This window comes from Meleagris gallopavo, chromosome 2 (genome assembly GCF_000146605.3).
Source record: "Meleagris gallopavo isolate NT-WF06-2002-E0010 breed Aviagen turkey brand Nicholas breeding stock chromosome 2, Turkey_5.1, whole genome shotgun sequence".
NCBI lineage: Eukaryota > Metazoa > Chordata > Aves > Galliformes > Phasianidae > Meleagris > Meleagris gallopavo.
This window is the reverse complement of record NC_015012.2, coordinates 83,855,892-83,877,685: the sequence shown is the minus strand read 5'-3', so window position 1 is coordinate 83,877,685 and position 21,794 is coordinate 83,855,892. Positions and strand designations below refer to the sequence as shown.

The 21,794-nt window shown below is 54.4% G+C and overlaps 2 protein-coding genes and 1 long non-coding RNA gene across 4 annotated transcripts; 1 reads left to right on the top strand and 2 right to left on the bottom strand.

The window, feature by feature from the left end:
• Positions 1 to 1,216: 1,216 nt before the first annotated feature.
• On the bottom strand, positions 1,217 to 9,569 carry ASB10 (ankyrin repeat and SOCS box containing 10). 2 transcript variants are annotated; one of them, XM_003214250.4, is made up of 5 exons: positions 9,160 to 9,569; positions 5,569 to 5,836; positions 4,510 to 5,014; positions 3,351 to 3,464; positions 1,217 to 3,185 (listed from the first exon to the last, which is right to left on the bottom strand). In XM_003214250.4, exons 1-5 carry the CDS (start codon positions 9,455 to 9,457, stop codon positions 3,000 to 3,002), a joined length of 1,371 nt encoding a protein of 456 aa, XP_003214298.1. In that variant the 5' UTR covers positions 9,458 to 9,569; the 3' UTR covers positions 1,217 to 2,999. The 2 variants fall into 2 exon arrangements, with proteins under 2 accessions (XP_003214298.1, XP_010706078.1); XM_010707776.3 differs by lacking the exon at positions 9,160 to 9,569 and adding an exon at positions 6,994 to 9,146.
• A 130-nt stretch (positions 9,570 to 9,699) lies between these two features.
• Positions 9,700 to 15,437, top strand: LOC109366244. The gene is made up of 3 exons (XR_002112445.1): positions 9,700 to 10,763; positions 14,638 to 14,688; positions 15,345 to 15,437. It is a non-coding gene; the product is annotated as an uncharacterized LOC109366244 (long non-coding RNA).
• A 4,450-nt stretch (positions 15,438 to 19,887) lies between these two features.
• On the bottom strand, positions 19,888 to 20,966 carry LOC100544690 (late histone H2B.L4-like). The gene is made up of 2 exons (XM_003214251.3): positions 20,797 to 20,966; positions 19,888 to 20,156 (listed from the first exon to the last, which is right to left on the bottom strand). Exons 1-2 carry the CDS (start codon positions 20,914 to 20,916, stop codon positions 19,920 to 19,922), a joined length of 357 nt encoding a protein of 118 aa, XP_003214299.2. The 5' UTR covers positions 20,917 to 20,966; the 3' UTR covers positions 19,888 to 19,919.
• Positions 20,967 to 21,794: the final 828 nt, after the last annotated feature.

Genomic DNA, 21,794 nt, shown 5'->3' with positions numbered 1-21,794 from the left:
TAACATCCAGCCTGAGCCTCCCCTGGCACAGCGTCAGGCCGTTCCCTCTCACCATATCGCTGTTACGTGGGAGAAGAGGCCGACCCCCACCTCACCACCACCTCCTTTCAGGCAGCTGTAGAGAGCCACCAGGTCTCCCCTGAGCCTCCTCCAGACTGAACAATCCCAGCTCCCTCAGCTGCTCCACGTGAGATCTGCGCTCCTGACCTCGCAGCTCCGCTGCCCCTCTCTGCACACCCTGCAGAGCCTCCATGTCTTCCCGCTGTGAGGGGCCCAGAACCAGACAACGCCATACCTGAGTTACAGCATCACCAGGGCTGGTATCAGTGGAAGCTGACCCTTCAGCTAAAGGAAGGGGACACTTGGAAGAAGGGGTAGGCAGTGTTTTCAGAGAGGGCAGAGTGACACCCAGCAGCTGCGGCTGGGATGGAAACTTCTGCTTGGAAATGGGACAGCTTTGTTCTGGGCACGGCCATGGGCTCACATTACTCTGCCGGTCACCAGGGCGCCTCCCTTTGCTCTGCCCAAAAGTGCAGACGAATGCCAAAGCTGAAAACTGCCTGTGCCCAGGAGGCATTCCTGGCACCTGGGTGCAGCAGCTCCCTGTGACACTGAAAACAGATTCAAGCTGGTTTCAGTGCAGCTCCTGCATCACAGCAGGTGCCCAAAGAGGACAGGCAGCTCCTGGAATTGGGCTGCCCACGTGTGCAGGGGCACTGTGTGCTCCTCTGGTTGCAGAAACAGAGATTCTGTAGGTTGATCTCTTTCAGACTGCACTGCCCTCAGCGCCGAAATGCAGGGCAGATCCCAGCGGCCGCAGAGGTGGTATGGGGCTGGGCCTGAAGTCTAACAGCTGTGAGAAATACCATCGGCAAAGTAGAACAATTAAATTCAGGCCTCCTCTGACCTCACAAAAATGATATTGTATTAGTAGCTCAGTACACATTACTGAACATACATTACTGCAGGACAGCACTGGAAATGTGGATGGTGATAGGACAAGGGGAATGGTTTTAAACTGAGACAGAGGAGGTTTAGGTTGGATCTGAGGAGGAAGTTTTTCAGCCAGAGGGTGGTGAGGCGCTGGAACAGGTTGCCCAAGGAGGCTGTGGATGCCCCATCCCTGCAGGCATCCAAGGCCAGGCTGGATGTGGCTCTGGGCAGCCTGGGCTGCTGGTTGGTGACCTGCACACAGCAGGGGGTTGGGACTGGATGAGCACTGTGGTCTTTTTCAACTCAGCCAAAACTAAAATTAAAACAAACAAACAAACAAACAAAAAACCAAACCCATATGCACTGCTCTGTAGGCTGCCTCCATACCAAGGATGTCTAGCCAGCTTAAGGCAACCCAAATCCACACCATCACCACAAGACATGCCCTCCTATTTTGTCCTTCCTCCAACCACAGATGCATCATACCAAACTATAAACCACTATAAAAAGTGGTTCGAATTGCAAGAATTAGGCTATGGGACTTGCTCCCATAAACAAATCACCCTGAGCAGCCATGTGAGCTTGGCCAGCAGAGAGGTGGTGACTTCATGCTGGGTTCCAGCTCTGGTTCAAGGCAGTGCACTCCTGAAACGTGCTACAAGCAGGGGCTGCTATCCCATGTATTCAAAAGCTCTCACTCCCTTGCTCTCCTCCTGCTGTTTTGTAGGCAGTTGTGGGAAATCACCTCCTCTCCCTGCCCACTGATGCCATAAAGGAAGCTGTCAATCCTTTTTGGGTTACATCATCTCTATGCTGTGACCACGTTACCTGGCCATGCAGACTCTGCAGCCAGCTTCCTGGCACACGCTGTGAGCCTAAGAGCACATCCATATTGTGTCCCGTTAGCAACCACGCTGTGCGTGATGCATCCCTGGTGCAAACACACAAGGAATGGCACACCACAGCTCACCGTTCTGTCAGGCTCACTACTTCAGAGCAGCATTGACTGGCTGTGCAAGGCAGTGGTGACGGGGAGCAGAGCTACGCTCTGTGTCCAGGCAGAGGCAGAGGTCTGTCCCACTGCTCAGCCTTCAGCTCTGCACGTCCCTGTGCCCTGGGACCAGTGTGGATATTCAGAGGCTTCAGAAGATCACTGCACAAAGAGGAGTGATCACAGTGCTGTCCTAGCACATACTCTGCCAGACAGCAGCAGCCCAGGCACTCCCTGAGGCAGTGACAGGATGGAATTAACTTCCAGCAAATAGCTAGGAGCTGGTTAGCCTTGACAGCACTGACTTAAAATCACAGAAGTAGATGCTACTTTTACCTTTCTCACAGTGCAGCATGAGCTGTGCGTGGCCCCGCACTGGGCTGTCAGTGGCTGGGGGCACAGGGGCAGGCTGCTCTGTGCCCAGGGCACGGTTCCTCCTCGCCCCACACTCCTGGAGCTGGCACAAGCACTGCTCTAAGCTGCAAGGCCAGGCAAATCCAGACACTGCACCTGCATGGGAAGAGTGCATTCAGGAGGCCTCAGCTCCATGCCCAGCACCCTTCGTCCCTGGTCCTCAGAGGAGCAGATGGACGCGTAGGTCTGAGTACATGAGCTGCTGTGCACAGCTGTCACACTGAGCTGGGACAGTCTGCAAGGCAGGGCAGAAGTTGTAGGCTGGCATTTATTAGTGATTATTCCAAAAAGCCTTGTGTACAGACTGTAAACATGACAAAAGATAAGATCCAACAGACGTCCATGACAGAAAGCAGCCTGGGTCGGGTTAGAATTTGTAGGTTTGGGATAGGAAGGCGGATGGTCTACAACAAAGCTGAGATCAATCCAGCACGTTTCCCCGATCCACAAAATGCCCTGAGCCTCATCTCTTGCTTTTCTTGGTGAGTCTGGAGCTCGTCCTGGTTAGTGTGGGTGCACGGAGCACTCCAGAGGAACGGGAGGCAGCACGCAGGGATGGCAGGGACAGCACAGCAGAGGCGCTGGCAGCAATAGGGAAGGGATCAGCGGGAAGGATGTAAAATCTGCACAGAAGGACACAGTGGGATGTAGGGCCACGCACTCAGTAGAGAACGTCCTCGAAACTGAGCAGCAGGAAGCGGTGCAGGGCGCTGGGCAGGCGCAGCTGGGAGAGCACCGGGAGCAGCCGGCCCTCCAGGAAGGCCCTGAGTGCGCAGCGGGCCAGGTGCTGCAGGGAGCGGGGCCTCTGCTGCAGGGAGAACAGCGACTGGTAGAAACGGGGGTACTTCTGTGGGGAGAGAATAGAGACTCAGAGACACACAGAACGGACGGTCCCACTCCGGGAGCAGAGCTGAGCCGGGTGGTTCCCCTCTGCCCCGGCACTCGGCTGCAGCCCTCCCACCCGCTGCCCTGCAGGCCCCCCAGCCCCGTTCCCAGACCTCCCACCCCTCACCTGCACAACTTCTGCGGGCACCGCCGACACCCACTCTTCAGACACACGCACGTGGTCGTAGCAGTTCATCAGGGCCTCGATGGCACGCGGGCAGGCATTGCAGTACCGCAGCACCTGTGTGTGGGAGGCAGCCCATGGATGGAAGCACGGCCCTGCGGTCACAGCCTCACCTCTCACAAAGCTGCCTCGGTACTCCCACCCCCGTGCTGTGCGCCTGGCTGCTTTCCTCACACGTCTGGTCAGAGCAGGAGCCACGTGGGGCGGGGGCTGACGCCGTCCCGTGTGCAGCAGGACCAAAGCACAGCCCTTCCGATGGGAGCTCCGTGGGGCTCTCGGGGCTGCGCTGTGCTGGGTGAGGCTGCGGACATCCTCTGCCTGCGCTGTGTGTAATTGGAGTCCCAACACCACGCGCCTGTGAGCCCCAGAAAGAGACTGTACGCATTTGGTGCGACGCAGATCTCTGCTGTGCACCGTGCCCGTGTTTCTCAGCACCCAGAAGTGCAAGAGACGCGCTTGGGACCGTTTCTTTACACCAGCACGGTCTGGGGAACACACAGCACCCACACGTGGCTGTACCCAGCACAGCCCCACAGCCCCGGGTCCCCACTCCCTATGGCCCAGGCCAGCAGCCGCTGTCAGAGTCTATTCCGGCTGTAAGAGTGATCCTCATTATCTGGCGTTAATAGGAGATTAATTAGTGTTAATTGTTGATTTTCCTGTATTTTCCCAAAGGGGAGAGCAATCTGCTGATCTCCGGGCTGGGTAATTATTGCACTGCTCAGGAATTAAGACAGGAACTTAACTCTTCATTTGCTGGTGTCTTGCAATGAGCTGGAGGATACACCCCAGGGAGGAGAACCAACACCTGAGAAGAAGGCAGGCAGCGCTTCCTGAGGCAAGCAGTTACAGAAACTTGGCAGGGATTGTCCATACAGCCCAGCAGATGGGTGCTGTAGAACCCTACAGGAGAACACGCCCCAGGGAGAAAGCTTCAGGAAATCCCTTAGCAATAGCAGCTTTTCCTTCTCCCCCAGCCCTGGGAGGAAGCAGCCAGGCCAGCAAGCCCAGAGCACACCCTGCTGCGTCAGGATCACCCTCGCTCCCCCTGCAGTCCCAGTGTCACTGTCTGCCCTCCCGCTGCACTCCCAGCCCCACGCACCTTGAGGAGGGAGCCAGGCCAGATGCGGATGGCCCCGTAGTTGAGCAGGGTCCGCACCACGAGCTCGGGATGGTGCTCCAGCTTGTAGGCAGCTGTCTGCAGGATGTTGTGCAGGGCTGTGTTGCCACTGTAGTTCATGATGTTGACGTTTGCACCCCGGGCCAGCAGCAGCTCTGCTATCTGAGCGCTGGCGTTCTTGCAGGCCAAGTGCAGTGGGTGCTGATGGTCCCTGTCAGCAGCGTTGACGCTGGCACCGCTCTCCACCAGCAGCTGGCAAACCTTGTAGTACCGCTCCATGTCCCGGGGCGAGTGTGGCTGTGCGCAGGCAGCATTCAGCGGCGTCTGCCCCTCCTCGTTCCTCGCCTCCAGCTCTGCTCCGTGTTGCAGCAGCAGCTGGACGTGATCGGGGAGGCCGTGCCGTGCTGCCACGTGCAGCGCTATGTCCTCCTCCTCCTCCGTCCGGCTGTTTACATGGGCACCGTGCTTCAGCAGCTGCTGAACGCACCTGTGAGGGCCGTGAAGACTCGGTGACAACCCCTCCTGTACAGCTCCTATCCTACCTGCAACCCCCACATCTTCTTGTCTGCACCACCCCATGGCTTTCACAACTTCCAAGAATCCCCGAATCCCAGCTCCTCATGCCTGGAACAGTGGGTTTAAGCCAGGACAGCTGGGCAGCAGAGATTCTGTTGCCCTAACCCAGCCTCCTTTCTTTCCACAGGTGCCTGATAAGCGTCAGTACACCCAGGGTCTGCATCCACATCCATCGGCACACGCGTGCCTCGAGTTCCACAGCATCATCCATCAGCTCTGTGCTGCCAGTGGGCAGCAAGGCAGCAGTACCACATTCGGCTGCATCGGCTCTGAGAACTGGAGCCTGCAGTCATCTGGCAGGCATCTGAGATGGCCCTGGCCCAGGAATATGCAGCCAAGCCACCCTACGCACCAGCCAACTGGTCGCATCCACCAGCCCACCTGCAGGTGTGTGGAAGGATCCCTTCCGCACAAGGTGGGGCTCAAACATGGGAGATCCCCCTATTTCCCTTGGGCAGAACTCACTTGATGGAGTCTGGACTCTTGCAGAGATGCAGAGGCTTGTAGCCATCCTCAGAGACAGCCTCAGGGTCAGCGCCAAAGCTGAGCAGCAGGCGCACGCAGTCAGTGCTGGCTGCCACACAAGCCTCGTGCAGGGCAGTCTTACCCCCCGGTGCGAAGTTGACGGCAGCACCCCTGAGCAGCAGGAGCTGCAGGCAGTCTGTGTAGCCCCGGCTGGCTGTGATGTGTAGTGGTGTGGTGAGCTCTTGCTCGTAGCTCAGAGACCACAGTCCTGCAGAGAAAGGGGAGTCAGGGAGCCACATCCGGCCCTGGGTCCAGAGCTGCCCTGTTCTAAGGGTACATAATATACCTCCTGAGACTGGGGTTTTCCCTCAAGGAGCTCAATCATGCTTTGGTAACCTGCCAGTTACCAAAGTCTCTGCCTTGGGCCTGGCCCGCTGAGGGCACAGGACAGCCAGGATTGGGCTGAGGCTGATTGCCTACCCCAAGGAGCAGGAGAAGCCCCAGGGCCAAGGCCTTTTCCGGGGTTTGGCTTCTCATCTGCAGCTCACCTGAGCAGCACAAGACTTCTGCTGGCAGGAGCACAGTGGGTGAGGAGACTGTGGGCAAAGGCAGGGCTGAGAGCGACAGGGTGGTTGGGGAGAACAGCATGCGTGAGGCATCACCAGAGAAGGACCAGGCAGCAAAACAAATGGTTGCTGGAGCAGGCTGTCACAAAGAAAAGCCCTGAGCGTGGCTCAGACAGGCAAGCCTCAGCAGAGATGGTCATCCAGGGCCCGTGGCAGAGGAGCAGCTGAAAGCTGCCAGTTCCTAAAGATGCTGACTCAGCTGGAACCACTGCTGAGCTGGTGCAGTCTGCAGGCACACAGCCTGTAGCTGTTAAAGAAAAGCTCTCCTTCAATCATGCTTCCTGCTGCCTCTTTGGGCTGAGCTGCAGGGCCGTGTCCCATCCCAGGCCACCCGATTGCTCAGGACTGCTTCCTTCTTACCTCTTCTTGCAGAGATGGCATGCACTCAGCTGTTCTTATAGGACTGGGTTCAAACAGAACCTCCCCAAGGACCCAGCACAGAGCTGTGGCAACTCCTCATCCATGACAGCTTGCAGAGAGCACCAGCAGCCCTGCAGCCAGCTTAGCTGCACAGAAGCACAGGGACATGGAAGCAGGCTATAGGAGCACAACCTGGAGCCTGAATTCCTGTGTCCAGAGGGGAAACCCAGAAGCTTTCCCACACAGCCATATGAGGGCCAGGTGCCCAGAGCACACCTCACACTCCAACCACAGACAGGGGCACCCCACCACATCCAGTACTCACTTCTATCCCCACCTCTCCACAGCCAAAGCAGAACCCATAGCACACAATTCTACGCCCTGCAGCAGAAGCAAAGCTCTGAGGGCGCCCGGCAGCCCCACGCAGCAGCCCTCGTACTCAGCCCACGGAAATTGAAGCGGTAGTTCCTCCACTCCTCCAGGTCACTGGTGTCAAACACCGCGCTGGGGCTGAGCTGGTGCTGAGGGTGGCTGAGGAGGTCGTCCACAACCCCCTGCTCCCCTGCCAATAGCGCCTGCCAGAAGGCCTGGGCTGGGCCCTCTGCCTTCCGTGTGCAGATGGGCTCCCGCTGCTCAGCCCCTCTGCCCATGGGACTGCCCATGATGTAGAGCCCAGCCTGCAGTCGGAGCCACGGCCGGACCCGCTGCCTCCACAGCCTGTGGCACAGCCCCACCAGCGCCGTGCTCTGCACCGCCTGTCTGGGAGCAGGGACATGTCACAGCCCTGCTTGGCTCGGGCTGGGAACGGCTCAGATCTCTCTGCTATTTTGGGAACCCTCGTGACCCTGCAGTAGTGCCAGGGGCAGGGAAGAATCTCCCACCAGGCAGCAGCGCTTCTGCATCGCTGCCGTACAGGGAACCGCTGCAGCACCGCACGCAGCACGTGGGGTGGAGGAGGAGGGTAGAGGCAGGACGTCGCTGACAGGACAAGAGGGAGCAGTGTCTGCCGTCACCCCACTGCTGCCAGTGCCACTGCAGCACCACGTCTCTGACTGCCTCACAGCACGCAGCTGCCATGCTGCTGGCTCCGTCCAGCGCTGCGCTCACCCCTCTTTGCTGGTTCCAACCAGGTCAGTGGCACCAGGCAGGTTTTTAAACAAGCAATGGGAAAGTTATTTCTTATCAAAGCTCAAAGTCAAAGTAGCATTAGAAGTAGATCAAGGATGGGAAATGACGCATTACAAGCCAAGTGAAAACATAGAATGTGATTATCCTTTAGATCTCTTCCTATATTTCCTTGAAATTCAGCCTTGCTGAGAGCTCCTACAGTTTAAGTTCTGCTTTTTCCCATTCTCTGACAGCCCTGTCACTGGGCATTCCTCACTGCGGTCCTTTCACCCTAAGATGGCATTTTCCCTTCCACACTTGCTGCACAAACACATCCTCCCCCTGGTTTCAGAAGCGCACTTTGCTCACAGTGCTTGTTACCACGATTTGTTCAGAGCACATTCTCACAAACACTCCAAACTTCTTGAAAGGTTTCATTTTGTGTCACGACGTTCAGATCATGCAGCCAAAACAGACACCAACAACAAGGATACGGAGACCAGAGTAGAGTATAAAATGGGAACCTTTCCCTCCTAATAATGGAAATAAATGACTGCACTCTATCCTGATATCCTAAAGCATCCTTTGCCTGTGCAGACTTCACCACCAGCAGCCCAGGCACAATGCAGTGCATGAAAGAGTAACAGGAAGGAAGACCTGGGTGCACTGCCTCCCCTCGTGGGACCCTCAATGTCCCCACAGATGTAAACAAGTGCCCAATGAGAGCCTGAGTTCCCCAAGCCTAAAAGCACTGTGTGGGAGACAAAAGGTGGTGTGAGTTGGTGTCATGGGCACCTGGGGGCCGCTCAAATACCAGCAGGGAGGAACCTCAGTGATGCCAGGTCATGGGGCTCTAATTTTAGGCCATCCCTTGGCACGTTTCAGCACCCGTTTGTGCGGTTCAGGGACACGCAAAGACTCAGGTGTGTCTGATGTGTTCTGCATTTCATCTTTGGTCCGGGCTTGATGCACAGACCTGTTTGGTTGGGTTTTTCACATTTTGAATCTTCGGTGATAACACGCACTTCTGGGTGACATTGTTTTACAGAAGCTGCTCTGTTTTCTCTGGGACACAGATTTTATAAGCGAGCTGCTGAAGTGCCTGCCAGCCCAGCACAGGGCAGGAATTAAAGCGTGCAATTAATGGCTTTCTGATAAGTAGTCTCAGTTACGCAAAGGGAAATAACATCTGTATTTTTCTTCCTAAGTAGACCGTAGCAATACAGAACATGGTTATAAAAATCCTGGATCTCAGTAACCTTCACCATCCAAAAAGTGTCAGCGCCTGCATCTGAAAGCTCACCCCTGTTGCCTCTTGCTAGGATGGATCCCCCAAAGCCCAACTCAAGTCAATATGGTCTGCAGCCTTGTGCCAGGATGCTTGAGAAGAGCCCACGCCTCTGCAAAGCGGCCTTCATCCTCAGCTCCTCAGCCTCTCCACCCCGGCACAGGATGTCACCAACAGCCTCCCCTCAGCGTTCCCACTCTGCACACCCACCAAATTTCTTGCTGGTCCAGCGCAGCTCCTCACTCCTGGTTTCAATGATGAGGTTGATGGCTGCACTCCGGGTGAAGAACTTCTGAACCATCTCCAGGTCCCCGCTGAAGAGCGCGTTCTGCACCAGCAGATCCTGGCACTGCAGGGGCTCCGTGCGGCCGACCCAGGACTGCTGGGCAGCCACACTGCGCTCGGTGCGGGGGGACGGGGGCCGAGCACACCTCTGCTGATCCGGCTGCTCCTTGTCCTGCTGCAGCGAGCGCTGCGTGGCAGAGCTGAAGGGAAAGGAGCAGTCCATGATGGGCAGCACAGAGGACAACTCCAAACCTTGCAAGCCTGCTGCAGCTGAGAGTTTCTTGTCCCAGGCTGCCTCCTGTGCAGGCTGCTCCCAGTTCGCAGCTTCCCAGCTCTGGGCTGGGTTTGGGCACAGGCTTAACTCACCCCCGTATAAATAGTCCTGCTTGGCAGCTCCCCCGCGACCTCCCACCTTCCAGGAATTTATTTTCAGCTGCTGGATGCAGTCACCCACACGGACTGGGCTGTGCGAAGGACAGAGGCAGCCTCAGACTTCTCTCCGTGCTTTCTGGTTCACTCTACAGAATCCCTGCCCTTCACTGTGCCCCCACCTTGGAAACAAGGGAACAGAGACAAGGGTGGTGGTAGGGAGGGTGTTGTCAGAAATCATATGGGACAGAGTACTGAGGTATTCCCTTCAGACCAATCCATAAGAACTAAAAAATCCTTCCCAAGGCCCACGTGCTGCTCTGGGAACTGCAATGAACACAAGGCAATGAGGAAGGGCAATGAGGAAGCCTGCACCCTGATGGGCACAGGCTAAGCCCTGGGAGGGTCAGCTCAATTCCCTGGCACTGCAGCAGACAGACTCCTATGGGAACCTCGGAATGTTGTAATGCCTTTGGGTCTCTGGGTAGGCTGTGTCCAGCTGTGCTATACTCCTCCAGACACAGAAGCCACATTTTGGATGCCCAAATGCAGCCATTGAGGCTTGTGGTGAGGTACAAAGCAGATCTTGTTAGCCATGATGTTGTGGTGACTTGACATAGGTTCAGGACCTGTGAAATGTTTTCAGTCTCAGATTACTTCCCTATAACTAAGCCGTTAATTGCTGTGCCCTGTCAACATAACCTTCCAGCTGGGCAGGCTGTGAATGTCAGCAGCAGTCACTCAGAAGCTGCTGCAGGAACATCAGCCATCCCCTGCAGGGTGCTCTGTGCTCAGCCCAGTCCTATAACTGACCAGAGCCCGGGGTGCTGGGCAGCACAGCGAGATGCCACTGGAGGCTCTGCACCCAGAGCACCGCTCAGCTGCACAGACTCACTGACCTGGGCCACGCTGTCCCACCGCAGAGGGAGGTTCTGTTAAAACCACCACGCTGGCCCAGCAGATGTCTCTCCTGGACTTCATCGTCTGTCCCACAAAACAAGCAAATTGTGTCACTGGTTAGGTATGGGGCTGGACTTCACTCCTGTACTTTTCCGTGTCTGTTTCCAGAGCTGGGGAGCCCAAAAGAACCCACAATCTAGTCCCAGGTCTGCTGGCTGCCTTCAGGAGCTGGGACAGGAGATCCCACTGCCACTGCACAGGTCAGCAATGCCCACGAGCAGAGCACACACTGCTCTGCTATGGCTTGTGTGGAGACACAGGCACACTTATTGTCCAGGAGAACAGCGTGGCCTTATCTCTAACACCACTTTCATAGAATCACAGAATGGTTTGGGTTGGAAGGGATCTCAAGGATCACGAAGCTCCAACCCCCCACCAACGCAGGGCCACCAACCTCCCCATTTCATAGCAGCCCAGGCTGCCCAGGGCCCCATCCAACCTGGCCTTGAACACCTCCAGGGATGGACGGGGATCCACAGCCTCTCTGGGCAGCTGTTCCAGCACCTCCCCACTCTCACAGCAAACAACTTCCCCCTGACATCCAACTAAGCCTTCTCTCCTTGAGCTTAAAACCATTCACCCTTGTCCTGTCACTGCCTACCCTTGTAAAAGGTTGTTTCCCTTCCTGTTTATAATCCCCTTTTAAATACTGCAAGGCTGCACTGAGGTCACCCCGCAGCTTCTCTTCTCCAGGCTGAACAAGCCCAGCTCCCTCAGCCTGGCTTTGTAGGGGAGGTGCTGCAGCCCTCTGAGCATCTTTGTGGCTCCTCTGGACCCTCTCCAACAGCTCTCTGTCTTGTACTGGGGGCTCCGGACCTGGACACACTTTGGAATCCACCTGCAAGCTTAACAACACAAAGCAGAGCAGTGAGAGGAGGGCACACAGAGAACACATCAGCCAGAAGATCTGCTAATCTTCAGAGGCAGCGCAGGGCTTTCGTCACCCCCTCATCTGCTGCAGGAGTGACTGAGGAACCAGGAAGAGGGAGCACCCCTACTGCTCCTCTTCCCTTGTCCCATTCACACAGCGAGCTCAGAGCTGGATCAGGAACTGCCAGATAAGCTCAGCCACTAAGAATGCCAGCAGACGCTGCTGCTGTAAGGATTTCCATGTGAACTCTGGCTTACCTCCCTCAAACTCACATCCAGAACCCTCCAGCCTCTCCCAGTTTCTCTGTGCTCACCACACCACAGAACCCTCATGTCTGTGTGCATATCTGTACAGACGTGCACAGTACTCTCATGTTCCTTCAGTGCAGACACTGCAGACACCCATTCCCCAAACCCTCTCCCCTCTTTGCAGACAGATGTTGACTAGAATTGACCAGCAGAGGTCCCGTCCCAGGGCAATAGGTACAGACCCAATCACAATATTTCTTCTATTTTTCTTGTCCTTCCCCTACGTCCCTTCATTCTGCTGTCTCTTGCACTGCTAGCAGACACCTTTTACCCAGCACCCAGCACTATCTTTATTTACCAGTCCCTAGCTCTTTTCCAGCCTGTCCCTCCAACTCCTGCTGCTGCAGCAACTGGAAGCAATGGGGTCATGCCTCCCCCAGCTGTGGGCTTAGGCACAGCATCCAGACACAGACTTCCACCCTCAGAGCTATTCACAGCCATCCAGGAAACGGGTCCGGAGGGACAATCTGGCTGCTGGGCAGAGCTGAGGGCTCCAGACATCTCATCCACCTTCAGGAAGTTTCACAGACCTTGAGCTGAGATTGTGCACATTTCTTTGCACGCTTTATAACAGCTGCTGCTATGGAGTAGTAGCAGTACTATGGAGCCTTCTTACCTCCATCACTACAAAAACAAACAAAAGCACAAAACACAATCAGACTCTTCCCCCCCATCAGAATGTTTCCTTTATGTTAGCACAAAGTTTTACCTCCAAATCCAGCTCACTGAATCCACCGTGTGCACCATAAAGGGCTGCAGTCTTCTGTGGGGGTGGGGGGAGGAAGCACCTCCTCCTGACTGTTTTTGTACATTATTTTCATATCAGCTACATAAGATCAGCAGCACCCTGCCCTCTGTCTCTTGTGACTTCAGGGCCTTTAGCAAGTTCTGCCTCCAATGTTTCGGAGCTGTGTGTGAGGAAGGAAAGAATACTGAGAGAGTCTGAGTAAATGGGGTCACATGCAACCCCACAACCCATGCCTGACCCAAGGAGGGAAGAGGATGTGCATCCTCTAAACTGCACGTTGCTGTTGTATTCAGCTATCAGTCCTCTTCTAAGAATTTTTACTGTTATTGGAAGAGGTGTGTTTTGGCTCTTCCTAAATCATTTATTTGTTTTATCATTAAGCTTTCCTTGTGTTGGAGGCCAAGATGAACAGATCAAAATCAGAAAGCTTACAGTATATTTCTCATGTGATATAACAGTGCCATGGGGTCAGCAGCTGACCATCACTGGGAGACACCGCAGTGCAAACCTGCAGCCATCACTGCTAGGAGCAGGATCATCTACTGGCAGGTCCCCAGATGGCACAACTTCCCCACAGGAAGCAGTAATTAGGGACAAGGAGAAGAGAACAAAGCTGAGCTGAGCTCCCTTACTTGGGTACACTGGGAACACCGCTGAGTGCTGTCAGGAATCTGGATAAAAGCAGCACCAAACCTTCATTTTGATCCTGATGAGCAGTTCCAGACTTAGTGAGCCACTCTCAAGAAGTGAGTACAAGGATCAACACACAGCACCAAAGGGATGGTATCACAGATCACGCCTCTGGTCACATCCTTTCCCTCATCCCTGGCCTAAGCCTTGTCTGTCACACTCGGTCCTTTCCAACCTCTTCTGTGGTCCTCTTGGCAGCCAGTGTCAGTGATTATGTGTCACTCTTATTTTTTATCTTTCTCTTCCTTCCCTTTCTCTTTCTTTCTCCCTTCTCAGTTTCCATTCTACCCAGCTCGCCTTTACCCACAAAAGCCCCATGCCCAAAGGAACTATTCCCCATAAATTCCTGGTTGCTATGCACAAGGCAGAGCAGGAAAGCAGGGGTCCCTAACAGTCAGGAGCAGTATGAGTGATCTCACAGGGCCCAGCAACACATCCACGCTCAGTGTAAAACACTGCCTCAGGTTACAGCAGAGTTTGTGTCTCTTCAGCATAAGGCAGTGACCCAAATCCTCTGTCCCGTGTCCATCTGGCCACCTGCATTTACCCACTGCCTTAGGAGTTCAGGAACAGCAGCCTTGGGACAGGATGGGGGAAGCAATCCCACCTCCTGAGACCACTTAAAACCTCAACCATGAAGAGGCCCCACATTTGCATCCTGTCATCCTCTGGTTTGATGCCTCTGCCCCCACCCCCATTTTGCTTTGGCCCTGGTAGCTGCACAGGGGTCTTTTCTGAAAATAGGGTGCTGTAGTCACCTGTTTCCTATTCAGGACAGTCAGGGAAGCAGCCAGAGCTGTCACTATTCAAAGGATACGGATGCCAGAGTCCAGCCTGCATTTGAGTACACATGGGGAGCTTGATAATCATCCCACTAATTTTGGACCTAAGGTGGCACCAAGCAAAAAAATGAGAGCTGGAACCTCCTAGTGCTGAAAACGATCAGGAGGAACGGGACAAGGGGATGAGGACAAAGCAGCACCGGGAGCCCTGCAGCACGGCCCAGGAGCTCTGTTTTGCACAGCCTGGGAGGACAGCCAGGGGTGCCCGTCCAGCAGAGGAATGGCAGTAGGAAGGAGCAGCGAGGCTACCCTCCCTGCCAGCCACCCAGCAGCGCTCAGGAAACCCCTGCTGAAGCTGCTGCTCCACCTGCTCCCTCACGCCTGGCCCCTCCGACCACAGACTCCCACGGACGCCCAATGGCGCCTCCGGTGCTCAGCCCCACAGCCATCCCGCTGCAGGAACTGCAACCCTTCCCCACAGCATAGCAGCTCTCTTGGGAGCTGCAGGGTCTGATGCCCGCAGAACGCAGGCGTGAAGGCACTGAGAGCCGACCCGGCTCCATAGTGGCCATGAAGGACAGGGCACCGAAAGGCCAGCACCCGGCCGCCTCCCCGCTCCTCCTGCTGCAGCTGACAGCGGGCAGCCTTACCAAGTGCATTTCTCCCTTTTGCCAGGTGGAAGCAGCCACGGTGGGAAAGAAGAAACATTAGGAGCATCAGAAAGAGGTTGTGTGGGGAGCGAGCAGCGCGCGTGTAAACGAGCTTGTAACGAGTTTGTAATATGCATGTGTGGCATGGCCTGCGCAGCGTCATCACAATGGCACAGGCACTTTCCCGCCTCATTGCCTCCCAAATGGATTTTAAATATCATTCTGAGGACACAATTATTTAAAACGCTGAACTAAACACTCGCTAATGGGAAAACGGCGTGTGGCCTGCAGCAGCCATTCCTCATGGGGCCACTCTGCCAGTGTCATCCTCTCCTCCAGCCCTACACCCTGCATGGGGCCATGGGGAGCATCCCCCCCCCCTCCCACCCAGAGGCCACGCAGGGTACCACCAGCCAGCGCTCCCATTCCCATCCTCAGGCTGCGGAGAAGCACTGCCCTGCCCCAGGCTCTTCCATACCGGGGCCATGGCACTGGGTCAGCACCGAGGCCCTGCAGTCCCTGGCCACATCTGGGTCAGGATCTAACCAGGCAGCAGTCTCTCAGTATTCCTGCATGTCCGGCAGGAGGCAATGCAGGGCTTGAAAATGCTGTTAGAACAGGGATATCTCCTGTCCCACATCGTTATCTTGCCATGGAATTACAGATACTGGATAATATTTACTTTTCAAGAAAATTAACTTGTGAATAACTCTCCACCCCCCTCCTGGGCAGGGGAGATGAAAGAAGTAGCGTTATACTGCGGGCTGCATCCAAGATTCCAGAGCGAATGGAACATGAAGACAGACAACAAAGGAGGAAATAAACTACTTGCAACAACCCTTGCTGGGGAGAGCATAGTTGGAGAGCAGAGCCAAGGGTGCCACAGCTCCTCGGTCTCTTTACAGGACAGCATCAGGCACAACAAAGCCTGAGACAGCAATGTGTGCTCAAGGGGGAGTGTCTGTCTGCCCTTCAATCATCATTCGTCTCCCATTCTCTGGCAGGGATTCTGGGCCACAACAAGTTAAGGAGTTGCCATTATTCAGAGACAACAGCCTGTCTCAGACCAAAGCAGAGAAGGGAAGGGACACAGACCAGCACCAGCTCCACACTCCATCTCCAGCAGTTGAGCACAGAGTGGATGAGAGTCACTGTCCCTTGCTGTGCTGAAACCCTGGCTGCACTTCAGAGGTTCATATTTTAACAGCTTTGGCATCACCAGAGCTATCCATCACCAGCTTGTTTTCCTCTGAGTGCTGAACCATTCCTGCCTAAGCCATTTGGAACAGCGTCTAATGATGCACCAGAGCAGCCACCTGGCAGCACTGCTGCCAAGGGACACAATAACATGGGAAGAGAGATGCACGTAGGTCTGCAGATTAGTGCCAGCCTCCACCGCCCAAAAAGTTATCTCCCTCCAAACCTGCACCACCCGTTACAGACCAGAGAGGTGCTCTGCCCCATGGCCTCCTTCCCTAAAGAGGTTGCTTCTGGCCCACAGGCGCAAGTAGTTTGATAAGAACAAAGCAGATGGACATGGGGCCAGGGATGTGCAATATGACAGTGTTGCACTGCAGCACTGAGAGCTCATGGGGAGACTTGCGAGGATACGGGCAAACTTGGAAGAAGACAATTACATGGGCTGACGTGGTCCCAAGGCTCTTCGGAAGAGTATCTGCACAGCTCCAAGCTAAGGTATGCTTTTTACCAGCTTCTGGCTCACTGCTGCTATGACCAGTTTCCCCTGCTGGTTGGAACAGCTTACTCACTGCTTCCATAGAAACTCCATTCAGACCTCACCTGATTCAAACGAGCACCTGGGCACAAACAGGCATAGAGCTGCAAGTCCAGTCTGTAGGAAGCTGAGCTGTGAAGCTGTGCTCACAAAAGCCTCAGAAAAGTACGTGGAGCGGTCCCTCAGGAGAAGAGGATCTACAGCACCTTATCATAGAATCACAGCATGGCCTGGGTTGCAAAGGCCCACGATGCTCATCCAGTCCCAACCCCCTGCTGTGTGCAGGTCACCAACCAGCAGCCCAGGCTGCCCAGAGCCACATCCAGCCTGGCCTTGGATGCCTGCAGGGATGGGGCATCCACAGCCCCCTTGGGCAACCTGTTCCAGTGCCTCACCACCCTCTGGCTGAAAAACTTCCTCCTCATATCCAACCTAAACCTCCCGTCTCAGTTTCAAACCATTCCCCCTGGTCCTGTCACCACCCACCCTCACAAACAGCCGTTCCCCTCCTGTTTATCCACTCCCTTCAAGCACTGGAAGGCCGCAATGAGGTCTCTCTCATTCCCCCTTATCACTCTCTCCCTCAAATCTTGTGCAGCTTTATCAAGGCAGCCCTACTGGCTGTACCGTGGACAAACAGACAGCATTCCCCTGCATAGCAAAGCATGAATCCATTCCATGTAGGAAATGCAGATGAGACTGTGTGGGAGGCTGGGAGCAGAGCTCACCACTCCAACCAACTCCTGCCTTTTGAGCCTGGAGCATCTGCGCTGTGTGCTGTAACTCCTTCCAGATTTGAGAGGAAACTGCGATGTAGGAGGGACACGGGGCCAATCACCAGAGCCATCCTTCTCAGCCTCTGTGTAAGGAAACCAGCCAACCAACCAGCAGGGTCGGGGCTGCACAGACCGCAGCGTTGGACAATCTGCACCAGTAAAGCCTCACTCCCAGCCACTGCTAGGAGCTCCCCCGGCCATTTCCAGGAGGCAGCCACTCTCGCCTCCCGTCGTCTTGCCTTACCTTCCGTGTGCGCTGACCTCACGGGGAGCCGCGGCACCACGGAGGGAGAGGACAGCCAGGGGCAGCCGCAGGGACGTATCCGAGATCGAGCGGGCGGAGGGAGTCACCTCCAGGGCAGGAGCAGAACTGCAGCTCCGAGCTCTTGGGGAGCGCTTTCCGAGCCACAAAGCTGAACCGCAAAGTCGGGTGAGGGAAACGCCAGTGCCGCTGCCGAGATGCAGACAGGGCGGCATAGGAAGCAGCAGGACGTCGCGCCCCGCGCAATGAGGGGCACCGCTCACCCCAGGTTGAAATGGGAGCTCACAGCCCAGCTGTTCGGCCGGACGCTCCCAACCCGCTCGGGGCGCTGGGTGTCCCCGGGAGCCTGCACTGCAGACAGCCCAGCCCCAGCTGCACAGCACGCAGGCCACAGACGCCAGGACAAGCGCTGTCATGGCACACAGCTCATGAGATTCATCGGTCATGAGCTTCGTGAAGTCCAGCGCTGCCCCACATACTGTCGCCTCAGCTCTGTCCCCCCGACGCTCCAATCCCCATTTTGGAAGATCTTGGAATAGGAGCAACCAGTCCCACCAACTTGGCAGAGGTTCTTCACTACGCCCCAGGTGACTCTACCCAAACTGCCCAAGTGACACAGAGGGATTCGGCCCATCCTCCGTCTGCTACAGGTGGATGAAGGCTACTCTGGTAATTTGGGCTGGTGCAAAGAAGCCCAGCATACTAAAGAGGCAGTTGAGGAAGAGCAGGAGGGACCTTGAAGACGACGTAAGTTTCTGCGATCAGGAATACAAGAAACAAATAAGGAGTTTGGAGGACTGTGGAAGAACTCCTCTGTCTTCCCAGAATGATCCCAACCTTCTGCACGTAAGCCAAGCAGCCTCTTCTTGTCTGTTCTGATCGCTTTCAAACACCATCTGGCCATCAGTCTGCTGAAACAATTCTGATGAACACAGGTCAAACTGCCCCCAGAATTGCGAGCTAAAGGTTAAAGGCATTTTCTGTGTTCTTATAAGTTTACTTGCAGGTTTGCTTTTATTGCTGCATCAAACTGAATATCAATGCCTGCGTTGAGGAACCTCCATCAATAATCTGTGCTAACTCTCCGAGAAGCGGAGAGCCAAGAGATCTCCACCTGCTACTGGCTGCTCTAGATGACACATAGAGCTAATTAAAGCCAAGACAGACCACAAATTAAAGATGACAAGCTTATGCCATTATCCATCAATATTTGGTAAGATCTTCTTTCCATAAACCACTTAATTGCACATGTTCCAATCTCTTAGTTTAATATCAAGCAAGCCTTAAAGCAGTATTTATTTTGGCTGGAACAGATACCAGGATAACTGATCCACACCTAGCCATGGTACCATCCTTTCCCAGAACAGAACATTTCCTCTCTAAGCAAGGAAGTACAGTAAGAAGCCTTTACAGAACATTTTGTTACTGCAGTTGTCCACATGTTCAAGGAGGTCACTGCTCTGCTGGCATTTATCAGAAGTTATGGACATGCTGATCTTGGAGCATTTGCCACATTTAACTGCTCTCTGACACCTTTCTTGCAGGTAAGGAGGCATTTTGGGGTTTTTCTTGTAGTTTTTTTTTTTATTAAAAACCACAAGATTTGATTAAATAGAAGTCTGTAATAAATATGACTTACTTCGTTTTCTGCTTGTTCTGTCATCCCATGATTTTTTTGTTCTTTGTATGGAGAATCCTGTATTCATTTACCACCTACAGAAGTTTAAGCTTTATGCTGACAGTCAGCATTTTCTATCTGCCATCTGCACTACTTTTTTGTTACGCCTCCTACCAACACCCCAACTGCAGCTTTCTCTGAACCAGGTTTGATTCTCAGATCAGCTTTTGGCTCCCCTTCATCAGAAGCCAACCCTATGAACAGCAGTTAAGCTTCTAGAAAACTGAAGTAGTCTTCCTCCCTCAATACTAACTCGATAGAAAATATGACTTACAGTTTCCCTCCTGCTAAGTTTGATATCAGCACAAGCTTTCCCCATCTGCTCATCATGCTTATGATGAGGACAAGCCCTTAAAGAGCAGCCAACTGCCAAGCCCAGTGGGTAGTTCACCCTTGTGCACCGTGTTGGGGTGAGACCACATAAATTATTTGAGCTGCAGCAGAAGACACTGTAGAACATTCAGGTATCACAGCAACTTCCTTGGCTTTTACCCAGCTTCCCCGCTGCACTTCCCCTCCCCCTTCTGAGGTTTCCACATCTTAAAGAGGAGCACGTGAAAAACAATTCAATCAGTACTTGTGGGATAAGCTATGGCAGATTTCTGGGTTGCCTATTAAGGTCCACCCAACGCACCCTCCAGCAGACCAGGTTCCACTTAACGCCTCTCAGAGCAGCTGGCAGCAGTTTAAAACCACACTTTGCCTTTCTGGACACCATCACCCCTCCTGCTCTGGTTAGGGCAAGCAATTTGTACACTTCCCTCTCCGGAAACACCCAACAGCAGCTACACGGTCCTCACAGCACCACGACAGACAGAGTGCAGTCAGAGCAGGAAGGCTTTATTGCAACACAGCATCACTTGCTGCTGGTGTACTTGGTGACAGCCTTGGTGCCTTCGGACACGGCGTGCTTGGCCAGCTCACCAGGCAGCAGCAGCCGCACGGCCGTCTGCACCTCCCTGCTGGTGATGGTGGAGCGGTGGTTGTACTGAGCCAGGCGCGACGCCTCCACGGCCAGCCGCTCAAAGATGTCATTGACAAACGAGTTCATGATGCTCATGGCCTTGGAGGAGATTCCTGTGTCAGGGTGCACCTGCAAGGTGTAAGTGAAGCACCGTCACATACATCTACCATCCAACAGGCAGTAGGGCTACACTAATCCTAGAAGAACAGGGCCACCCCTTGCATCTCCAGGGAGAAACAGTTGTGACTGTGTGTCTCACATTGGTGGCCAGTCCCTTTAGCCTAAAGAGATGTCCTGATAAGAGAGTCTGCACAGGCCCTCAGGGGAAACAAACGTGCAAGGGCTGGGGGGAAATGCCACCCTGCTCCAAGTCACAGCCACCTCTCACATGTCTTTCCTTCTCTCCCTAACAGAAGTTGTCTACTCTCACAGCCTCCAGAAAGATAAAAAAAAAAGATTTCAGTTCCCATCCACAAGGCCAGCAGCAGCTGCTCCTGCCCCAGCAACTCTGCTGTTACTGCCTTACGCAGAGTCATGCACTGGGGTTCATTCTAGGAAACCTCTTTTGATTTAGAACTCTCTCATCACCTACTGGAAGATCCTTTTCCACTCCCCACATTAGATTCAGCCATGGCTCTCCTATACCCTCTCTTTACAAGTTCATTTAGAAGCAGATTTTCTTTTCTTCTCCTTCATAGGATTAAATGCAATGGGCAGAATTAACTTCACATGTAAAACAGTCCTTAATAGAAGGGAAATAATTACTCACCTGCTTCAGAACTTTGTAGATATAGACTGAATAAGTTTCCTTTCTCTTAGGCTTTCTCTTGGACTTCTTGTCACCAGAGGAGGAAGCATGACCACGCATCTTCCCACTTTCTGCACTCATCCCAGCCACTCCCTAGGCAAGCTCACACAGAGCAATCACTTACTGCCATTGGGCTGCTTTTATAGGAGGGCACAGCCCCTCACCAGCCCCAGGTGCAGCCCCCAAGGGTGCACATCTGTGCCCAATGATTGCCCCAGGCAGAAAGCTGGCCTGTGAGGAGCTTGGAAGTTGTCGACCAAACTGAACTTTCAGAGCTGAGAAGCTTGAGGGTAACATGGGCAAAGACACAGGCTAGAGTGGCAGCGCCCTGTTCGCGTGGGCAGACGTACCGGAGAAGTCTCCCTGGGGGCTTAGAGGAAGGGATTCCTGCTTTAGTGGAAGGGTGTGGATCAGAGCACTCCAGACGCTGCTCCCACAGTCAAATGTGTTGGGCCGCTGTTACGATGCGGAACAGGTGATTCAGTCAGTGGATGGTCAGTAGAGGGAGGAACAGCGGGCTTCTAATGGAGTGACAGCATTATAAGCATCCCAACAGCCAGCATTCATAGAATCATAGAACCACCAAGGTTGGAAAAGACCTCTGAGATCATCCAGTCCACCTGTCCACCTACCACCACTTCCCCACTAACCCAGGTCCCTCACTGCAACATCTCCACGTTTCTTGAACAACTCCAGGGACAGCGACTCCACCACCTCCCTGGGCAGCCTGCTTCTGTGCCTGACCACCCTTTCAGGGAAGAAACTGTTCCTAACATCCAGCCTGAGCCTCCCCTGGCACAGCGTCAGGCCGTTCCCTCTCACCATATCGCTGTTACGTGGGAGAAGAGGCCGACCCCCACCTCACCACCACCTCCTTTCAGGCAGCTGTAGAGAGCCACCAGGTCTCCCCTGAGCCTCCTCCAGACTGAACAATCCCAGCTCCCTCAGCTGCTCCACGT